Source organism: Ambystoma mexicanum, chromosome 9 (genome assembly GCF_040938575.1).
Source record: "Ambystoma mexicanum isolate Mex_15411 chromosome 9, UKY_AmexF1_1, whole genome shotgun sequence".
Lineage (NCBI taxonomy): Eukaryota > Metazoa > Chordata > Amphibia > Caudata > Ambystomatidae > Ambystoma > Ambystoma mexicanum.
Window position 1 is genome coordinate 842,224,802 of NC_090931.1, and position 19,828 is coordinate 842,244,629.

General features: G+C 45.0%; 1 protein-coding gene across 1 annotated transcript in view; it reads right to left on the bottom strand.

The window, feature by feature from the left end:
- Positions 1 to 19,828, bottom strand: part of ACADL (acyl-CoA dehydrogenase long chain) — an 888,967-nt gene that overhangs the window by 635,160 nt on the left and 233,979 nt on the right. The window contains exon 2 of the mRNA XM_069615906.1: positions 14,639 to 14,815. Coding sequence (XP_069472007.1) covers positions 14,639 to 14,815 — 177 coding nt within the window. The remainder of the gene's footprint in view (positions 1 to 14,638; positions 14,816 to 19,828) is intronic.

The window sequence follows — 19,828 nt, forward strand, 5'->3', positions numbered from 1 at the left end:
GATGTGGGCAGGGGGAAAGCCATGGTTGTGGCTCTCCATTGTAAGGCATGATGGCCCTGCTGCAGCTGCCTTTTGAGCCCGGGACTCCTGGAACAAAGTTTAAAAATTGGTGACAAGGCAGGTGCTCTGTTGCCAGTCAAGTTTTCCTGCATTAGCTTCTCCTCCAAACGCACGTTTTCATGACTCCATCAATCTTCAGGGAGGCTGTGTTTCTTTGCTTTTTCAGGCGTGTCAAAACCTATTCCAATGGCAGCACAATAGTGCTTTTATTGCTGGTCGTCAGGCCAAAAGAAACGCCTCCATCACGTCCCAATCTTTGTATCTTAACCTCTCAGAAAACAGGTGTTCTGAGAGGTTAAGAAAATTCAGAGTTCTGATTCCTGGGTGAAGAAGATGGCATCTGTCTTGTGAGAGTAGGTCCACTCTCTGGGGAATATGAAATGGATGGTCATGCCTAGAAGGTCCCCCTGGCCCAAACCGGAGCAATCAGGATCATGGACTTCCAGAATGTCTGCAGTCTCCTGATGACATGAGGAATGAGGAGGACTAGTGGGAATGTGTACAGGAGTGAACATTTCCAGTCCACTATGAATTCACCCCGAGAGCTCCTGTGAGGAAATTCCCTGGGGCAGAACAGGTCACATTTCCTGTCGATACTGGAAGCTAAAAGATCCACTTGCGGGGTTCCTTAACGGGCCTTCATGAACTAACTCTCAAATGTGGGAGAACGTGTTGTGCCTGCTCAGAGCATCCACTGTTGTATTCTCTTCTCGAGCTAGGTGAACAGCCAATAGAGAGATCCTGTTTTATAGAGCCAAAAACCACAGAAGCATTGTCTCCATGCACAGTGGTAGTGACCCTACACCTCATCTTTTGTTGAAGTAATCCATGGCCACTGTGTTGTCCATCATTACGTTGTTAGCCTGTATGGAAGGAAAGAAGGCCATCAGCACCAGTCTGATCGCCCCAAGCGCTAACAAGTTTATGTGTAGTCATGATTCTGATGGGGACCAAAGTCTGTGACCGTCTCCGGCGAGGGTTGCCAAAAAGGTTCCCCTATCAGAACATTCTCCTGGCAGGCCCACCACAGGAGATCCTGTGCGACTTTGCTCGGGACCTGAAGACAGTCCATCATCCTGCCTGAGAATTGTGACCATTGGAATCCGAGGGCGACTGGAGGGACCTCATCCTTAGGCGTGCACCAGGAAAATGCTGGATGCCATGACGCCCAGCAACCTCAGGATCAAATGCCAGTAGTTGTTGGGCACTGTGAAATCTCGTTATCTGCAAGATATGTTGAGCCCACAACTTGGGAGGCAAGACTTCCCTGAGGAAGAGTCTAAGACTGCTCTAACCTGCAATCTCACGCATAGAGTCAAGTAAGGCACTCCACTAGGTAGGGGCAAGAACCAAAAAGGAACGGCCCCCTATCTGGGCCCTCTGATAGCATGGAATTGTGAATAACACTTGCGAGGATGAACAAAGGCACCGAATGGGTGGATATCGCTCTAGGTAGGTCTTAAAATAAGCTGCCCCAGTATTGTGAAGAACCCAGTGGGAAATGCACAGGATCTTAAACTCAACTCGAAATTTAACAGGTAGCCAATGGAGCTGCCGCAACATGACTGCAGAGGGAGCAAGTCTAGGCCTGTCAAGAGCAAGCCGCACAGCAGAATTTTGAAGCACCTGCAGATGTTTCAACCGATACGTCGGTTGTCGTAGGTACACCCCATTACAATAGTCCAACAATTATATGATCAATGAGGTAACTACCTTTGCCCGGCAGTCTGCAGTTAAGGAAGCAAGAATTGTTCTCAACACTTTTAGCTTTGTGATCCAGTATTGCAGGCTGCCGTGATCTGAGCCTTTCTGGAACCAGAAGGGAGAAGCCTCACACCAAGACTTTTTACAGAAGCACTAGGGGAGGGACAAGGGCCCAGAGAATTCAGAACTCCAGGCAGTTTTAGCTGTCGGGGAGCCAAACACCAGGATCTCTGTTTTCTCCCGGTTTAGCTTCAGCCAATTAGATGACATCCAGATCCCTATTTCTACTAAGCAGTTTTTTAATTTGCCTAGGGATTCTGCTGTAGGTGAATCAAGGTGGAACACAAGTTGCGTATCGTCGGCACACTTATTAAAGTGAACCCCAAAACCAGAAATGAGGTCCACCAAAGGCAGCAGATAAAGATTGAAAAGAAGCTGTGACAATGCAGATCCCTGGGGCATGCCGCAGGAAAGAGAAGAAGTGGAGAGACAGGAATGTAAAGAAATTGTTTGCGTATGGTCTGCAAGAACCACGCCAATGGAAAACCAGAAATTCCTGCTCGCTCAAGACGGCCTTGGTGAATGCCATGATCCAGTGTATCAAAGGGCCCCCCCCCCCTGCGGTCCTGAAGCATCACTAGATCATCCAGAAGTGAGATCAGGACAGACTCTGTGCCCATCAAAGGCCTAAAACCCGATTGATATGGTGTAGGCAATTATTAGTTTCCAAAAAACAGAAAAAAAAAAAATCAGGGTTAGAAGGGCCTCCATAAAATTCATTAAAACCGTTAGAGATATAGGCCGGTAGTTACCTGCCACAGATCGATCAAGCGGAGGCTTCTTCAGAAGCAGAGTTACCAATGCTTGTTTCAGCAGGGTGGGGGCGGGGGGATCACCACCAATGAAAAAGAGTATTGGTGCACTGTGGTGAATACAGGAATAGCATTCTGAGATAGTGCTTGAAAAATATGTAGGGGCACAGAATCCAGCAGAGATGCTGATCTACGCTGGCTCAGAGCCCTAGACATCATATCATCCACCGGCTTAAATTGAAATAGTTCACGTCGGGACGGCTCTAACAATCAAGTAGGGAGCCCTACCATCTGATCAGAGTTGGCTAGAGTCCGGCTATCATCTGTGATAGATTGTCGGATAGAAGAAATGTTATCTGCAACAAAAAAAAAGTACCAATGGCATTGCATGGAGTCTGCAAGCAAAACAAGTTTTCTTTCAATGGGGGAAAAGACTAAAAAGCTCCCATGTGGAACATGCTGCAGTTGTGATGCCATTCGCATAAAACCATGATTTTGCCTTAGTGATCATATTATGATAGTGTGTTGCTGCTTGTTTATAGGCTTTTCTAGCTTCCTGGTTGAGATTTACATGCCACCTGCACTCAAAACGGCAACAGTCCTGTTTACAGGTTTGCAGACTCGGGGTAAACCAGGGCACAGATGGATTAACCCATGAAAACTGTTTCCACCGGGGCAAAGAAATTGGCTACGTCTGTCAGCACATTACGTAAGGCAGTACATGGCTCCTGGCCATTACCTACTACGAATTGGTTGGTATTAACGACCAGGCAATCTGCCAGTATAAGGAGTTTCACTCCACTCCAGAAGCGCCATGTTTGAAGTCAAGAAAAGAAGGAAAGCTCACTGTTTCTGACTAATAAAGCAATGGTATACTGTAGCAGGAAATGGTCAGACCATACCACTGGGAGAGGACTGAATGTAGAGTGTTTTGTCAGAAAAAACAAAATCAAGCGCATTTCCACCACAATGTGTGGGAAGATGATGGCACTTGGGGTCCTCGACCCTTCCCTGGTAATCAATGGGCTTTGTTCCACCAATGCAATGAGGAGACGGTTTGTAGGCTTTCTGCCCCTGCGGTGCAAACCAAGCGCTATGGTTGCAAAGGGGCCTAGGGATAACTATATGCGCCCTCTTGGTAAGTTGCCCCGTGTCCCCTGCGGTTCTCCTGTGCCACCCTTTACCATTTTGAGGATTTCAGCAAGTCGCCGGGCTTCCTGGGATGGTAGCCTTTCCGTTTGCCGTCTTGCTTTCCCTCTGGCTCTGCAACGGCATTCCCGTGTGCCTTCTGCTTTCCTTCCTTCTCTCGACACTGCTATGCACCAGTCTGCACCTGCAGACCACCTGATCATTAGACATGGCGGACTGCCAGCGTCCTTGAGTTCCCTTCCTCTGCATCAGAGACTCAGGATGGATTCTCCCCAAACCAAATACTCAATCACCTTATTCATGACTGTTGTATAGGCCTTGTATGTCTGCAGTGTCAAATTCCACTTCACGAGAGGTATCCAGAATGGCTTCTTTCAGGCTAGTGGCTAGGGTCTTCAAGCCGGGATTAGTCTGAGACCAACTCTTCCAGAACATTGGGAGTTGCAAAATGTTCCTACCTGAAGGGTATGTCATCTTCCTCCTCGAAGATGGACCCAAAGGACCTGACGAAGTCAGTCTTCGATTTGGGTTTAAAATTAGTCTCCAAAGTAGACGTCAAAAAAAGGCCCTTTGACAGACTCCTGAGAGGAGGAAGTTACAGAAGCTTTCTGCTTCGATGAAGTCTCTGTGGTTGATGCTACGTGATACAAGATCCCAGTGGTCTTCAGGCTCAGGCTCTTGGGCATGCAGGTCAAAGCCTTGCTGGATTCCCTGCCGATCTTGGAAGATGTGGTGGGTTCAACAGCCTTATTTGACTTTTGACGGAATAGGATGACCCGCCTTCAAAAAGACTGCCATCAACTTTTCGTTGAACCTTTCCCATTCAGCCACAGAAACTATCTTATCAGGAAAACATACCGGATGCTTGTCGGGTGAGGAGTTAGAGGACAAGGAACGATGGCATAACTTCTTTGACTTCTTTTTAGACGAAGAAGAGGACGAGTGACAGGAATTGCTGCTGGATTATGACTGTTTGGAATGTAGAGATTTATTGGACCTTTCGGGAGACTTATCTCCAGTGGCGCTTCTACCTTCGGAAGAATTTGCTAAGGTGTGGAATACGGAGAGTTGGAGACCGACTGACCTAGGATGAGTTTAGATCTTCTCTCCTTCAAGGTCGTACTGGTCATCGATTGGCAGGAGCTGCACTCGATGACCTCATGTTCTTTGCAGAGACACCAGAGTTCTCTGCGTATCAGTGATCGACATCTTCGAATCACAGTCAGCACATCTCTTCAAGCCAGTCTTCGGTCTAGACATTGTGAAGGTTTATTGCTTAGTCGAGAGATTTGGTGAGACAAGTCAAACCGTTCCGAGAGCGAAAACAGATCTGAGGCAACGGGCACAGTGCGTGCTATTTATACCATCATCAATGCCACGTCCAAACACGGGAACGGTAACCATCGAGCAAGATATGAATATATCCAAGATGAGGAATCAATGGGGGGATGCAATCCATTAAAAAAAATAAAAAAAAATAAAAGAAGGATACAAGAGTCTTTGAACTACATTTACTAAACCTGGCAATCAAGAATGAAAAAAACCTCTGGGCGAAGATACCTTCCATGTATAATGGAGGGCTCTAACATCAGACTCTCATATACGAAAGCCAGCCTAACAACGTCGCCAACTACCCTGATCGTGCCTTCAGACTTCCTCATTCTCTGGCCATTATTTTGTTAAAACCAGGAATGTGTGGATGTTCCAAAAATATATGTATTTCTGAGCTAACAGCCCAGCAAACGTAAGCATAATCGCTTTCAACAAACTGGTTGGTGTTCGCCTGATGTGATTCAGTCTTTTGGCCCCTGACACGTTGATATATTCGACCTGTACACCTTTATAGTCCTTAATGCCTTATCCCCTTCAAAAAGCGGTGCCAACAAATTCAACACCGACTCTAAAGTTGCATCAATTGTAAATGCCTCTCTAGCTTAACACCAGTCACTCAAAACTGCCCAGGCCACAATGTAGTCCTCCCTAAACCAGAGAACAGCCTCTCAATGTCTCACCCACAGTAACAAGTGGCCGCTCCTCTCGATCCCAAAGAAATCGTCATGCTGCCTGATCTCCCAGCATTGTGTACTGCCTCATCCTCGTTGGAGACTTCCCTTCGACATATTGGCCGGCCGATTAACCCGTTGCGGTCGGTTACTCCAAAAACTCTCGACACGAAATATCTTTGATGGCGTTTTGTGTTTTCCCCCATGGCAATAAAATCTCCCCATTCAGTAGGTAAAAGTAGTGCCAAAAATCATATTGTGGCCGTCTTCCCAACCTCAAAACCTGCTATGTGGCCCAGCTTAGGGTTGACCTATAGAGGACCCTTCCTTCGCTCAGTGGAAAGTGCATACTATTGAATTGTCTAAGCAGCACAGGGCTCTCTGGGCCCAACTCACCAACATGTTGGCCTCCAATGGTACACCTATAACTATCGCTCGCTCAGCTAAATCTAAAATCTTAGCACGAGGGCCAGCTGCATCTAGTTGCTTGTCTCGGCACAGGCACCACTACCTGTCAATAGCCTTTCTCAAAACATTTTGTGATTTGGTGACAAGATCACCATCTGGGGATCCAACTCTTGACATCTAGGTCTTACCCTTTACCTTCATCCTTGAGCATTCTGCCTTCATCCTTTGCCTCACTCATTTGCAGAAGCTTGAACAATCAGTCGACCATTTAGGCTGCCACTCTAAGGCAGGGCATCTATCCGCCACATGGAACTGGAGTGTGTAATATTGTCCATATCGAACATATCCCCCCCACCCCAGTATCACCCTCTGCCATTTCCACCACTTTAGGAACACTTTCCTAGACCCTAAGCCAATTGTTCGCTCTCCAAGCTCCTTCTGGGGAAGAAAAACCTTTGTTATATGAAGAGGTGAATAATTCCACCGATGACTGATGGGAGGGTTTTAATGAGCTGGTGACCCTCAAATTGTTTACCCCTCTCCAATGCTGGGGCTGGGTGCCAGGGCATCACCCTGCGCTCCATAGTAGCTTAACAGTTTTTGAAATGTATCATCTGCCTCAGGGAGGAAATCCTTCCCACCATAAGAGGGGTAGGGGCAGCGAGGCACTGCGAGATATTCATATCTACTCTGCCACTAAAAATCATCTAATCTGGCCAGCATAGGCTTAATGTCTTCCTTCACACCACTTTCAGAGAATCTCCTAAGGCTCTTGAATCTCTGGATCAAATCCTGATGGGATTACTCCTCTCCTCATAAGGTAGTTCCACTTCTTCACAGTATCTATCCCTGCCCTTCCTGGGACCAGCAATGGCCATCAGTCATCATGTATACACATTTGTTTTAGGCACCCAGTAAAACCTAAGCAAGTCCAACTGCTTGAGCGCCTAGGAGAGGAAAGAGGAGACTCAGTGAGTAATGCTACTCCTCAAAAAAGTGATATTGGATGAAGCTGTAATATAATTTCCGATTAGTGTTCTAGGATTTGCTGTTTATTTTATTGTTTGATATGCTTTTACTTTTATTCAGATTTGTATATTTAACTTATTTTATTTCTCTTGTATAAACTGCTAAATTGAACTCATGCTAAAGGTTATATGCCAAATAAAGCTGTTGAAATGAATTAATGAATGAATGAGTAATGCTATGATGTAGAGTCCAGCTCCAACTATCGGGGCCCGTCGTGCTTTGGCACACTCTACAAACTTGTCATGGCTGCAGGAACACTTCTGGGCATCGGGGAACAGAACTAGCCTTCAGAGAAGACCTTCAAGTTCGAAAATGGACGTCAACTGGGCTGTTTTAAATATCCCTAGCGTGATGTCTACTACACCCATGATCCTTCAGGCGTCAAGGTCCCTGAGATTATTTGGTTCTGACTAGAGAGTGTACAACGTGTATGCATGGAGAATAGGTAAGCTGTGATGAGGTGTGAATCATCTACGATTTACCCAAGAATCTTCAACTCCCAGAGGGGAGGAAAGGCGGGCGAATGTGAATCTAAGCAGATAAAAGCACTAGAAATATATGATTACGGTAAGTAATGTATGCCTTCTGAGGCTTGTGGAGCTGCTTCGAATCACATGATGTGCATAGATTAGCGAGCAGTACTTAGAGAAGGAGGTGCGTTATTTTAAGGTAGAGCAGCAAAAAGATGTTTTAACACTGCCTGACCCACCGGTGTCATCTTTACAATGTGTATTGTGAAGGCTTCATGAAGCAAGACAGCAACAAACTCAAAGTTCAAATAAAAATGGTTTATTAACTTAAATGTAAGGATGGTTGAAGGTCCAACTTGCCCTATGCCAAGGCGGGATTTCCCTAACTAAAGAAACTAAGGATAGTCTGAGTCAGTTCAACTTAAAATGCTGTCTGTGTCCAAAGCCTATACTTGCCCTCACAACTAAAGCTAAACAAAGTGTAGGGATGTCAGCATCAAAATACATAGTCTTCCAAATCAAGGTCTGAGCTTCTTCCAGCTCTGAGCTTACTTTCCAGCTCTCCCTCCCAAAGTTCAAGACAGTTCCACAAAGTCTCAAAAAAGCAATCTCAGTGTTCCCTTCCCCAAGAAGACAAAACAGTTCCAAAACGAGATCCCGGGGTTCCTTTCCACAAGGAAAGGAACACAGTTCAAAATGAGTCCCAGGATCCTTCTTCCCCAATACACCAGCTTGCTCAGCTGGCCAACTTGTACTTCAGGTTAGTCTCTTAATATTCAGTTCAAGGTCAACTTTATACTTCTTCTAGTTACTGATAGTTCATACAAATTGATTTCTTCCGCTTCACTTCAGCAATCTCTTTTAGGCACTTGTAATTATTTTCTGAAATATTTCTTTGGCATTCACAGATATGGTATACCCGGTCTATGCACAAAGAGTTAAGGCAGTCCAGATTTCTTAGAGGAGTAAGGTGGCAGCATCATTGTAGTTAAGGTGTTCGGGTGCGGAGAGGACCCCAATTAGCTTTCTGGTAGCGGACAGGGAGCAAACAGGGGTCTTAGGAGTGGGCCTTTGGTAAGGGGGCCGGTTAAAGTCTGCCGGTCCCCAGTTGGCTGTTTAGAAGCACTCGCAACCAATCAGAGTACATGCTAGATATAAGGCAGCTCAGGCACACTGCCTAACAAACCAGGAAAAAGATGGCAGCCATCTTGCGAGTGCCGTAGGAAAATTCGAAAAGCAGGCACCAAGTAGTAAGAGCCCGAAGCTTTTCAGGCAACAGGCAGCTTGATATGAGAGAAAACACAGCAGGGCAGTCTGCATGTGCAGTAAAATAAAGTAATTTCAGACAACTTTTGCAATTTGACAAAATATTGTACATATACACATATTATAATATATACATGACATGCCTTCTGACATCTACAGTATGTAGGATTATTTTCTGCTGCATTCTTGGGGTCTTGGAAGAAAGCAGGACGTTCTATGGACTGATTTACATGGAACTTGAGATGAATTTAGGCGAAAAACAAGGATGTCTGCATAGCCCAACCTAGGATCTTGCACTGAAAGTGCTTGTAGTTCACAAACCCTTCCTATAAATGTGATAGCAACAAGGAAAGCAGTTTTATAAGTGAGATGTTTAAGACTGGCTTTGTGCATTGGCTCGAAGGGGGCTCCCATGAGCCTAGTAAGTACAATATTCAAGTCCCAGCTGGGAGTTGGATTAGAAACAGGCAGATATAATTTCTAACATCCCCATGAATGCCTGAACCACAAGTGCCTTGCACCATTAAGTTTCACTCTGTGATGTGGTGTAGGCTGAGAGAGAAGCTAGATGTGCTCATAATGAATTGAAGTCTAAGCCTGAGTCCAAAGAATATATTTGATAGTGTACTATGTGTGAAGGTAAACAGTGAAATTGGATTGATTGTACATGCTTGACACCACAACACAAAACATTTCCAGTTGTTGAAATAGCAATGTCTTGTATTTGGCTTGTGTACTTACCTTAGGATGTCCATGCACCATTGGTCTAGGTTTAAATGACCACATTCTATGACCTAAGGAGCTAAGATGCTAGGTTCAGTATCTGAGGGCACAGGTGAAGTGTTGTCCCTTGGTTCTGTGACATGTTGTATGGGCATGTTAGTTTCCCTGGAGGACAAAGACATCATTTGTAGGTATGAAAAACCATGTTTGTCGTGCCCACAATGGAGCTACTGGGATCAAGGTTACTTGTTCCTGGTGTAGGTCGGGGACTATTGTGTTGAGAAGAGGTGTTGGGGGGTGCGTACGCACATTTCCCTTTAATGGATTTTGTCAGGGGAAACCTGGATATGTAGTCTTGGCATTGTGCATTTTCTTATGTACCAAAGCGGTCCAGGTCTATGAACCCCTAGTTTGTGAAGACGTTGTGTAGCACGTCTGCATTTAATTGCCATTTGTGTTTTGAGGGCAGCATCGCACTTCTGCTTAGTTTGTCTGCCAGAGAATTGTGTTCCCCTGGAACATGCTAGGAGAAACATGTTGCGTTTTAGTGCCCACAGCCAAATGTTCGTGGCTAGTCTGGACAGCCCTGGAGAGTGTGTCCCTCCTATTTGTTTATGTAGAATATGGCTGTATTGCGGTCTGTTAGAATGAGCACAGTGTTTTTTACGATCTGTATTTTGAAAGCTTGACAAGCTTTGAAGACTTTGAAGACTACTAGCAGATACAGAAGGTTGATCTGCTTTTTAGTTAATGCTTGTGTCCACACCCATGCGCAGTGTGATGGAGAAAATGAGCTGCTCACCCTGTTAGACATGTGTCTGTATTGAGAGTGGCTTTGATAGCTGGTGTGTTGAAAGGTTTGCCCTTGAAAAGACCGCTTGCTTGAACCATTGTTTCCTCAGCCACTCTTGCAAAGGACACACGTGCAACCGTGCATGTGGCACCAGGTAAAAGCAGGAAGCCATAATTCCTAGAAGGCACATGGCCTTTCGGAACTGTTACCCAACGACAGGCTATGGATTGAGGGATCTAAAATAGCATGTTTTTACCCTCTCATTGGAGGGGAAGGCTAGGTCGTTCTGTTCGAATAAGTGCCCCCAGAAATTGTTTTACTTGACTAGCCACTAGATTTGACTTTTTCCCTTTGATGGAGAAGCCCAATGGAAACATTAGGTCCCCTGCTGAGTATTTTGCTGACACAACCGAGGTGTGTTGCCTGTTACTGGCCAGTCATCTAGGTATGGGTACACTGGAACAGACTGCCTTCGTAAGTGTGCGGCCACCACCGCAAGGACTTTCGTAAACACTCTGGGAGCTGAGGCTATGCCGAATGGTAGCACTTTGAACTGGCAGTGCTTGTTTCCCACTTTGAATCTCAGGTATTTCCTGTGCACTGGCAACATTGAAATATGAAAGTATGCGTCATTCAAGTCCAATGATGCCATGCAATCACCGTTTTAGGGGAGGAATTGCCTCCTGCAGCATAGTCATCCTGAATTTTTGTGGCTTGACATACGTGTATGCACGGCACAGGTCTAAGACTGGGCACCTTGTTTGATCTTTTTTTTGGGAACAAAGAAGTACACTGAACAAATACCTTGACTTTCTTCCATCTTGATTGCTCCTTTTTGCAGTAATGTTAAAATGTCCTCCTCTGGAATAAACTAATGTTCGGATGACATTCTTCTTGTTTGAGGAGGATGGTGGCAAGGTGTTTTCAGAAATTAGATTGAATAACCTTTTGCCACTGTTGTGAGCACTCGGCAATCCGATGTTATCCCCTCCCATGTTTCAGTGAACGATGATATGTGACCCCCCTAATGGGGAAGCACGAGAGGGTACGTAAACTGGAGCATCATTTGTTGGCAGGGGTAGCTGAGCCTCGAGAGGCTGCAACTCTGTCTTGCCCTTTGCCTCTACGAAAGCCTCTTAACCGGTATGACTGATAAGAGGATGTTTGCCCTTCGCGACTGTAGTAGGAAGAGGCGGATGCTCCAAATCCAGACTTATTGGCTCTTGTAAAACTTTGGCTCCGAAATGGGTGCTTTGTGTTAAAAGTACCCCAACAGATCAAGGGCTTATTTGAAATGTGTCCTAATATTTTTCATGTCTCATGCTCCTTCTTTGTAGTTTCCAGTTGAACTTCAACTGCCTTCCCAAAGAGGACCGTATCTTCAATAGGCATATTGATTAAAGTTGCCCGAGTTGTGTGTTTAAATCCTGAATCTCTGTGCCATGAATGGCGTTTAAGCAGGGTGCCTTAAGCAATGACTCTTCAAGAAGTGTCTGCTGAGTCTAAAATATTTGTTCAGATGTTTTGGGCTACTTGTTTGCCCTCTGTAGAGATTTTGAGTGTGCGACTTTAGAGGTTCGGGCACAGAATCAAGATGTTTCATCATCTCATCCCACTCTGTGCTCTTTTAGCTTGCAAGCAGACTGGTATTGTTTGCAATGCGTGTTATATATGCCCCAGAGGTTATTATTTTCTCCAAGGTATACAATTTCTTGTATTCCTTATTGGGAGGTGCTTCGACACTGGAGTGTGGAACACCAGCCCTTTTTCTAGTGGCGGGGATCAGCAGGGAATCAGGCCTAGCATGTCCTCTAATATAAAGAGAGTCAGATGGAGATGATGTAAAAATCTTTTCCACTCCGGGTTTAACTGCCCGATTATGTGAGGGTGTAGTAATTGATGGGGCAATCCTCTTTTTTTATTGACTGTAAAAGACCAATGGCCTGGCTGATGGCCTTTCGTTCATTTAAAAAATCCTCCACGAAATCAGTGTTGTCCAATGTTTCTTTGGTATGAATATTGAAATGATTGGCGGCCCTCTTTAACAAATCATTGTATAACAATTGGTCAGCAATAGGGAGCTGTGACCTTTCTCGTGTGAAACCACATCTGGAGTGTCAATAATGGTAACATCTGGGTCATCTTGATAAAAAAATGTCAGGGTCATCGTTTGGATCATCCTGATCAACATACTATACATCTTGATCTGCCTCTTCTTCCCCTTGATAAGAGTCATGAGAGATGCCTAGGACAGTATGTGTGGGTGATGTTTGACTCCTTGGTGATTTTGCTAAGGATTGGCCCTTTCCTTAGAGTATTCGTGCATGAAGTCTACAAAAGAGGAGACTTTGTCCATTGTTTCTTCGTAACGTTCCTTTTACCATTTTCCTGATCTGGGTGCTTCGGGTAGAGGGAACACTATAGCCTCATTGACTTCTCTAGGCCTCTTTTTCTTGAGAGACTGTGATAAAGGGGAGTGAGCCTCTGAATATTGTGGCACTTTCTCAGTGAGAAATGCGTCTATGGGTCTTTTTATGGTGTTTATCTTCGCTAGAGTGACTTATGGTTTGTCGATGTGTTTCGGCATCAGTGAAACACCCATCGAGGGACTTTTACACACGCTTAAAAGACACCTGTTATTCTCTCTCTCCTTGCACTAAATACGTTTGCGGAAGCGCAGCAGGGTCTTTGGGCATATGGTCGGCAGGCCATGAGGTGCCTTCCGCCGGCGCGTGGCCTTCTTTCGACTAATCTGTCGAAGTGCGGCTCGGGGTGGTCTGCTGCTTGTGTGCGTGTGTGTGTGTCTGTCACCAGGAGTATTACCCAAACCAGCGTGCTGCAACAGCCTTTCGGGTCTGGGGTCTGACACGCGGGAGCCGGAAGGATCCCTTGAAACTTCTTTGGTCTCCAAAACGGAGCAGTCATTACCTTGGCCTTCTGTGTCTGACTCAAAGGTGGCGGTAGGGGTTTCTGATTCAGTCATCATCACCTGAACAGACCACCGATTGGTGCGTCGTTCCTTTAGGGTTTTGGGCCCAATTAACTAGCAAGATGCAAACCGCCTGTCTGTGTGGTCTCGGGGAAAGCACTGGTTACACACTCGATGAGCGTCCTTCCACAGATTTTTTCTGTTACAGCTTGGACAGAATTTAAAGGAAGTTATCCCCTGGTGAATCAGAATTATAAAGGCAGCCAGACAAATGCAGCATATGTAGGTAGTGGAGGTATGCATTCTCTGATCAGTACCCCCACTCTCCCTACTGCTAGGTCGAAGCCTCTGCATAACACATCGGACCACCATGGTGGAAAGAAATAATCTGGGGGACCTCAACACGTGAGGGATCATGGGTACAGTAGAAGTCCCACTAGGGATCCTATTACAAACACGCCCAGTCGATGTCCCTTTTCAAACTGTGAAAACAGGATGTGCAATACTCTGTGCCTAGCACTAGATGTCAGCCTATGCAAAGCAGGTGATTCTAAGTAGATCCACAACATCAAATGTTAGATTTCCATGTACAGTGCTCAATGAGATGATACCCATCTGGCTGAAGAGCAGCAAAGAGGGCAGTCTCAGTGCAGGAAGTGAAATATACAGGGAGTTAATCTGTGATTGGTGGATGGTCTGTGAAGGCAAAGCCTTTCGTCAGGCAGCAAAAGGTTAAACAGATCCCTTGGAGTTGTAGTAGTTTTTCTGTTTAATGTTTGTTGTTATGCTGCTAAAGGGTTGGAAGTAGAGAGATTAACAGTGTTTACCTCTGGTCTTCACATAGACTGCACAAGGTTTCGGAGACACTGGAGAACTGTGCATTGTGCATTTAAAAGTACCTTTTTTGAGTTCCTGTTGAAATTGATTACACAAAAGTGCATGTAAGCGCGTTTTCGGAGCAAGCTGTCCTTTTCTGAATGATCTCTGCTAGCAATTATCACCTGGAGAACAACAGGTCCAATCACTGAACAAGAAAGACAATATGGCTCCTGCACATATGACAAAATTTAAGAGTAAAAATGGGTGAGGTTATGTCCAAGTGCAATTTGATCAAATATACATTTTCAAATTCTTGAACCCAAAGTTTTTACGATTTGGTCAACATAGACACATGTTTTAAAATGAATACTGCAGAATACTGATTTTAGGATTATTTGCTATATCGGCAGCATCCCCATATTGTACCGGGGCATAAAACGCTACAAACAATATAAGAAGCCTCGTTTGCCTACTGAGTATGGTGGGGGGCCACTTCCTCCTGGAAGAAACGCCTAGCACTTTGCCTGAAGATGTCATGATCTGCAGAGTAAATCCGTCGAGTTCCTATGTCCATTAAGTTCTTGGCGGCAGAGGTTTCAGGTCGGAAAACCCCAACGCTGTCATCCTGCGGATTGTGACCGTGTTGGTACCTAAAGAAAACACACACAACAAGTCAGAAGAGGCACATTTTTTAAATTCTACTCAGAGCATAATGGGTTTGGGATGCTGAGCTATTGAGCTGTAAACGTCCATCCAATCAATGTACACAGATAATTGTAAGGATATATGGGCTTTACAAAACATGAAACTAGCTAGGAAGAAACGTGCTGCTGTACAAAAGGGATGCATCCAGGAAGTTAGAACAAGTAGTAGAGTGCAGGGGTATCAGAGAAACTGGGATGGCTAGTGGGAGCAATAGAGAGCCCAGTCCTGCTAGCAGTCCCGTTTAGAAGTGCTGTCAATTTTTTGTAGGTTAGAGAACAGAGGCAAGGGGGATGACATATATCCTGAATCACAAAATGTTGTCAAGTTGGGAAGTTACATCTCTTGGTTTTACAGGTCGATACTTTATCTGCTAGGCCATCCCTCGTTTTACCCAACCCTTTTCACTGTAGAAAAAACGCAAGGGCAAATGAGACTTCACTTAACCTTCAATGATTAAAGACTATCCCCACGTACCCCTTATCCCATCTCCTAGCTGCCAACATCCTCACACAAATCTACTGCCATCATTCAGGGTCCTCCAGCCAAATTATATATTTTCTTTTTTTTTTTTCAAAAAGCCCACCTCCGCCCCCTCACCTGGCAAATTGATCTTCCTTTGTCCTACGCATATGGGTATGGTGTCCACACATCTAATCACCAACTGTCCCAACCTTCCTATTCCTCATCAGTAATTTTTCCAGATTCTATGATCTTTTCCTCCCCAAACACTCGCCCCCAAACTGCCCACACTGGATTTAAGCAGGTCTAACCCCCGAAAACTCCACCCACCTTTAATCCCTGCTGTCAAATTCCAAAGTGCCCTACTCCGCCCTTGCCTCCTCCCACATCAACATCTAGTTCCGAATTCTGTTCTCACTCAAAGCTTTCACTGAAAAATCATGCAAGCACATTTAGGGAAATTGCATTCAATTAAAGTTATTCTGAACAATTTACAGGATTTCCTCCCTCTCTACAAGTCCAGAACTGCAAAGCTTAGGAATTGGCTTCAAGAAATACTTTTTATTAGACAAAAGCTTATATCAAGAACAAAAAAATGCTGCACCCTTTTGCTGCTAAAGCAGAATCCACCTTGCTTCAACTTTTGGTTAGGAATTTCCACAGTAAATATTACCTTACTAAAGACAGCCATCTCATGAGACCGCTGCAAGCAATATTAGCCAAATGTAGTTTGGAGGGAGGCGATGCGTAATGTGCACCTGAAAGCAATTTGTAATGTGCCCACTGCAAACAGGCTGCTTTGTTGGGCACGTTTCGATTTGCAGCATTTAACAGGCTTACATTCCTTACAGTTGTTGATTTAAGAGGTTAAAGGGCATGGAATCGCATTCCTTCTGACCTACACTATTAGCCTACCATCAGCAGAAAGAGCCCTAGGGCATTACAGCAACTCCCTAGGGCGAAAGACTTTAATATATTGGAAACATGAAATTAAATGCCCTGACGGTACCACATTTACAGAAAGTCTGTGAAATTTGGTGTGATAAGTGATCCTGAGTCAATTACAGTAAACGCTTAGTTACCCTGCACCAATGGGAATCCAGCGGTGCCATATAATGAAACATGCCAGATAACCAAGTGCCATTATGAAGGTAGCTTTCTGTCCTTCTGGACCAAATATGAGGTCAGACTTTAGCCGGGCATAGGAGACCTACCATCAACGTCTCCTCCATTTGTACTTTCATCCTGTGTTTTCTACACCTAATGGCATGGGACATTCCACTTACAAGCAAGTTGCCTGCTAAATGTATGATTGGATGATCCATACCCTATGTCATTTGTATTTTTGTCACAGTGAATTTCTAACATAACTATGTGTTTGTTTATCACAATAGACATCATGTACTGTCATGTATATATAACAACCTAAACTATTTGCAAAAAGGAAAAAAAGCATCAGCTAACTAATAATTAAAAGCTAAATTCCTTATATGAGTTTGAGATATGTGTTTGTCAGCAGCAATCATGTTGTTTCCAACAACGGTTGCCCTAATTGTATGGGCACCCAAAAGGGTCTAAAAACCAGAATGCACTTGATTTATTTTGTGCACTCCTTAGATTCATAGAGGGTAGGACAACCCCCCTGTTATAGCTTCTCGGTTTACTGCCACTGTTATTCAGAAACTCTATTATAAGCATTTACTTAAACACAACAGCACTTTTACCAGAAATGGGAGATGACGTTTAATAAAGCATTCCTGTTAATAGGGTGCCAGCAAACAAAGCTTGGACTGTCATTGTAATTGATACTAGAGGTATAGTTAGTATTAAACTCCTGCCTAACAGACAGCCCTTTGCTTACAAACATTAGGTCACAGTAGTTGCCAGCATTCACATCCAGGACAAAGAAGCCCCCCCCCCCACCAGAGAAGCCATTACAGTGGTGGTTGGGTGGGCAGAGGAGGGGAAGAAATAAAAAAAATTAATTGCAGGGTGCTTGATGAAGTGCTTTTTTAAGGAATTCTTTTTTAGGAATGCCAGACTAGCAGGGATTATCTCTCCGTGCATCAGTCAGCCGTATGGCATTCAACTTTAAGATAGCAGTGGGTGTTTCTCCTCCGAGTAGAAGCTTCTACTAGTGACTGACACCCCTAAGTATATTTATCTTGCATTGTGGATGGGACTTTATTAGGACATCCAAGCAGATGAAGTAAGGTCATACTGTTGAAAAAGGTGAGTGGACGCTAGCTGTCAGAACTGGTTAGTTACTATCCCTACTCTTAGTATTATTTTTTAATTGTGATATTGGTTTAAATAGGTAAACCTTAGAAATACAAAAGTGAACTAAGACATATCATTATAATACAAAAATGTGCATACACAAATGTTGTGAATTATTTAAAATGAAGAGTATATCATTAATTAAAACAAGAAGTAATTAATCATTTGCAAAAACGACGAACAAGTCATCACCAGGTTCCAAAAAGCTCCTATGAAGGCCCCATATAAACATTGTTTTAAAATTTCAAATTACATGTATTTTGTACAAACATTTTAAAATGGCGATCGTGAGAGATGTTTAATTACCACTTATAAGGGGCAACCAAAAGTAATTCTGCAGCAACCAATCCTAACGATTCACGAAATTCCCCCAAGAATAACATATGTTCATCGTGCACCATAGGACATTCAATCATCAGATCTTTCAAGGACTGGGAATCTGCTAAGATCCCACAACCATATGACGTGGGATCCAAGCTCGCTGATAGCTTATGGAGTGCCATCATTTCTCCAATTGGGGAAAGATTAAGACAAAATGTTTAAAAAAATAATTGGGTCTTCCAAATCACATTCAGGAATTTGGCCAAGTATCTTAGGATCACTCCTAAGGGCTTGTCTAGTTCAGAGATACCATTAGGAATTTTGCACTGACCTATTTTATCAGTTCTGTCACACCAGTCCCAAAGATAGACGGCGTAATTCATGGAATTATTGTGCACTGAAATGTCTAGCGCAAGTGTGAGAAACGCAGCGCACAAGTGCGAAACACACGCGTGCGCCTGTTTACCGATTCATGGAAGGCTCTGAGCGTGGCTTACCTAGTACCTGGACTGAATCCGCGCGTGGTGCACAGATCACTGCGACATCCCGAAAGCTGTGCGCGAGTCGCCCAGCGAAGGTGCACAACGTCCAGCGCACACACCTAAAAAGGGGGCGGAACACGCAAAATGGGGAACAACACGCAAAAATGTGGGCGTAACGGGAAGTACAGCAGTGAAACCCTTGCAACGCCCACATGCGTGCTAACAACACGTATTCATGGAATTGAACAGGACAAACCCGCGCACGCCAAAAGACGTGCAAAGCCGGAAACACGTCCGCCACGCGACAGCAGGCGGAAGCAGCCTGGCGCAGCATAAAAGCGTGCACAAACAACAAGCAAGCATATACAGCTATGATGAATGTCCCAGTCCTCGCAGCAATGATCGTGGGACACAGCATGACGAGGAGGATGGCCGGGCCCCGCATTTTCTTACCCAGGACCAGCCTTTTGGGATACCGGATGACCAGGTCTATGGCAGGTATAGGTTCCCACCTCATATCATCCTAGACCTGGTCACTGAATGGGAGGATGACCTCACATCACCCACCTTGTGCTCCAAAGCACTGAGTCCCTTTGAAAAGATGCTCCAATGTCCTGCATTTTTTGGACACTGGGTCATTTCAGCAGACAACTGCCATAGTTGGGGGCGTCTCACAGGCCACGCAGTCACGCTGCTTACACCAGGTTTTGGCAATCATGACTACATGCCCCTCAGTCCGCTGGCACATATACATGCCCAGAACACCTGCAGAAAGGCAGGCCCTGGTCCAGGACTTTTACAGGGTGGCACACTTCCCCAAAGTGCTCGGTGCCACTGATTGCACCCATGTGGCCCTATGTCCACCTAGGGCTTCTGAGCACATCGATCGCAAACGCAAGCACTGGTATTCCATCAACGTGCAGGTTGTATGCGATGCCAAGGAAATCATCACCTCTGTCTATGCAAACTACCCTGGGTCCACCCATGACAGTTTCATATTCAGAATGTCAGCCCTACACGGGACCTGGAAGCTGGGAGGAATGGCAACACATGGCTCATTGGTGAGTACAAATGCCTGTGCACATGCATGCATGTCACACACAGATGCACAAACCCAACTAATGACAATCATCACCTCCCCAGGGGACAGTGCCTACCCTCTGAGCACCCACATGATGATGCCAATAAGGAACCCCACCACACTACCCCAGGTAAGATACAACGCAGCCCATATTGCAACCCGGGGCATAGTGGAGCGCACATTCTGAGTGTTCAAATCATGTTGCCGCTCCATTGACCGCTCCGGTGGGCAGCTACTATATGCACCCCCAGTAGTCTGCAGGATAATTGTGGCAGCATGTGTCTTGTACAATGTTGCAACCCGGCCGGGTGTACCAGTGGATATGGTGGTGCCCC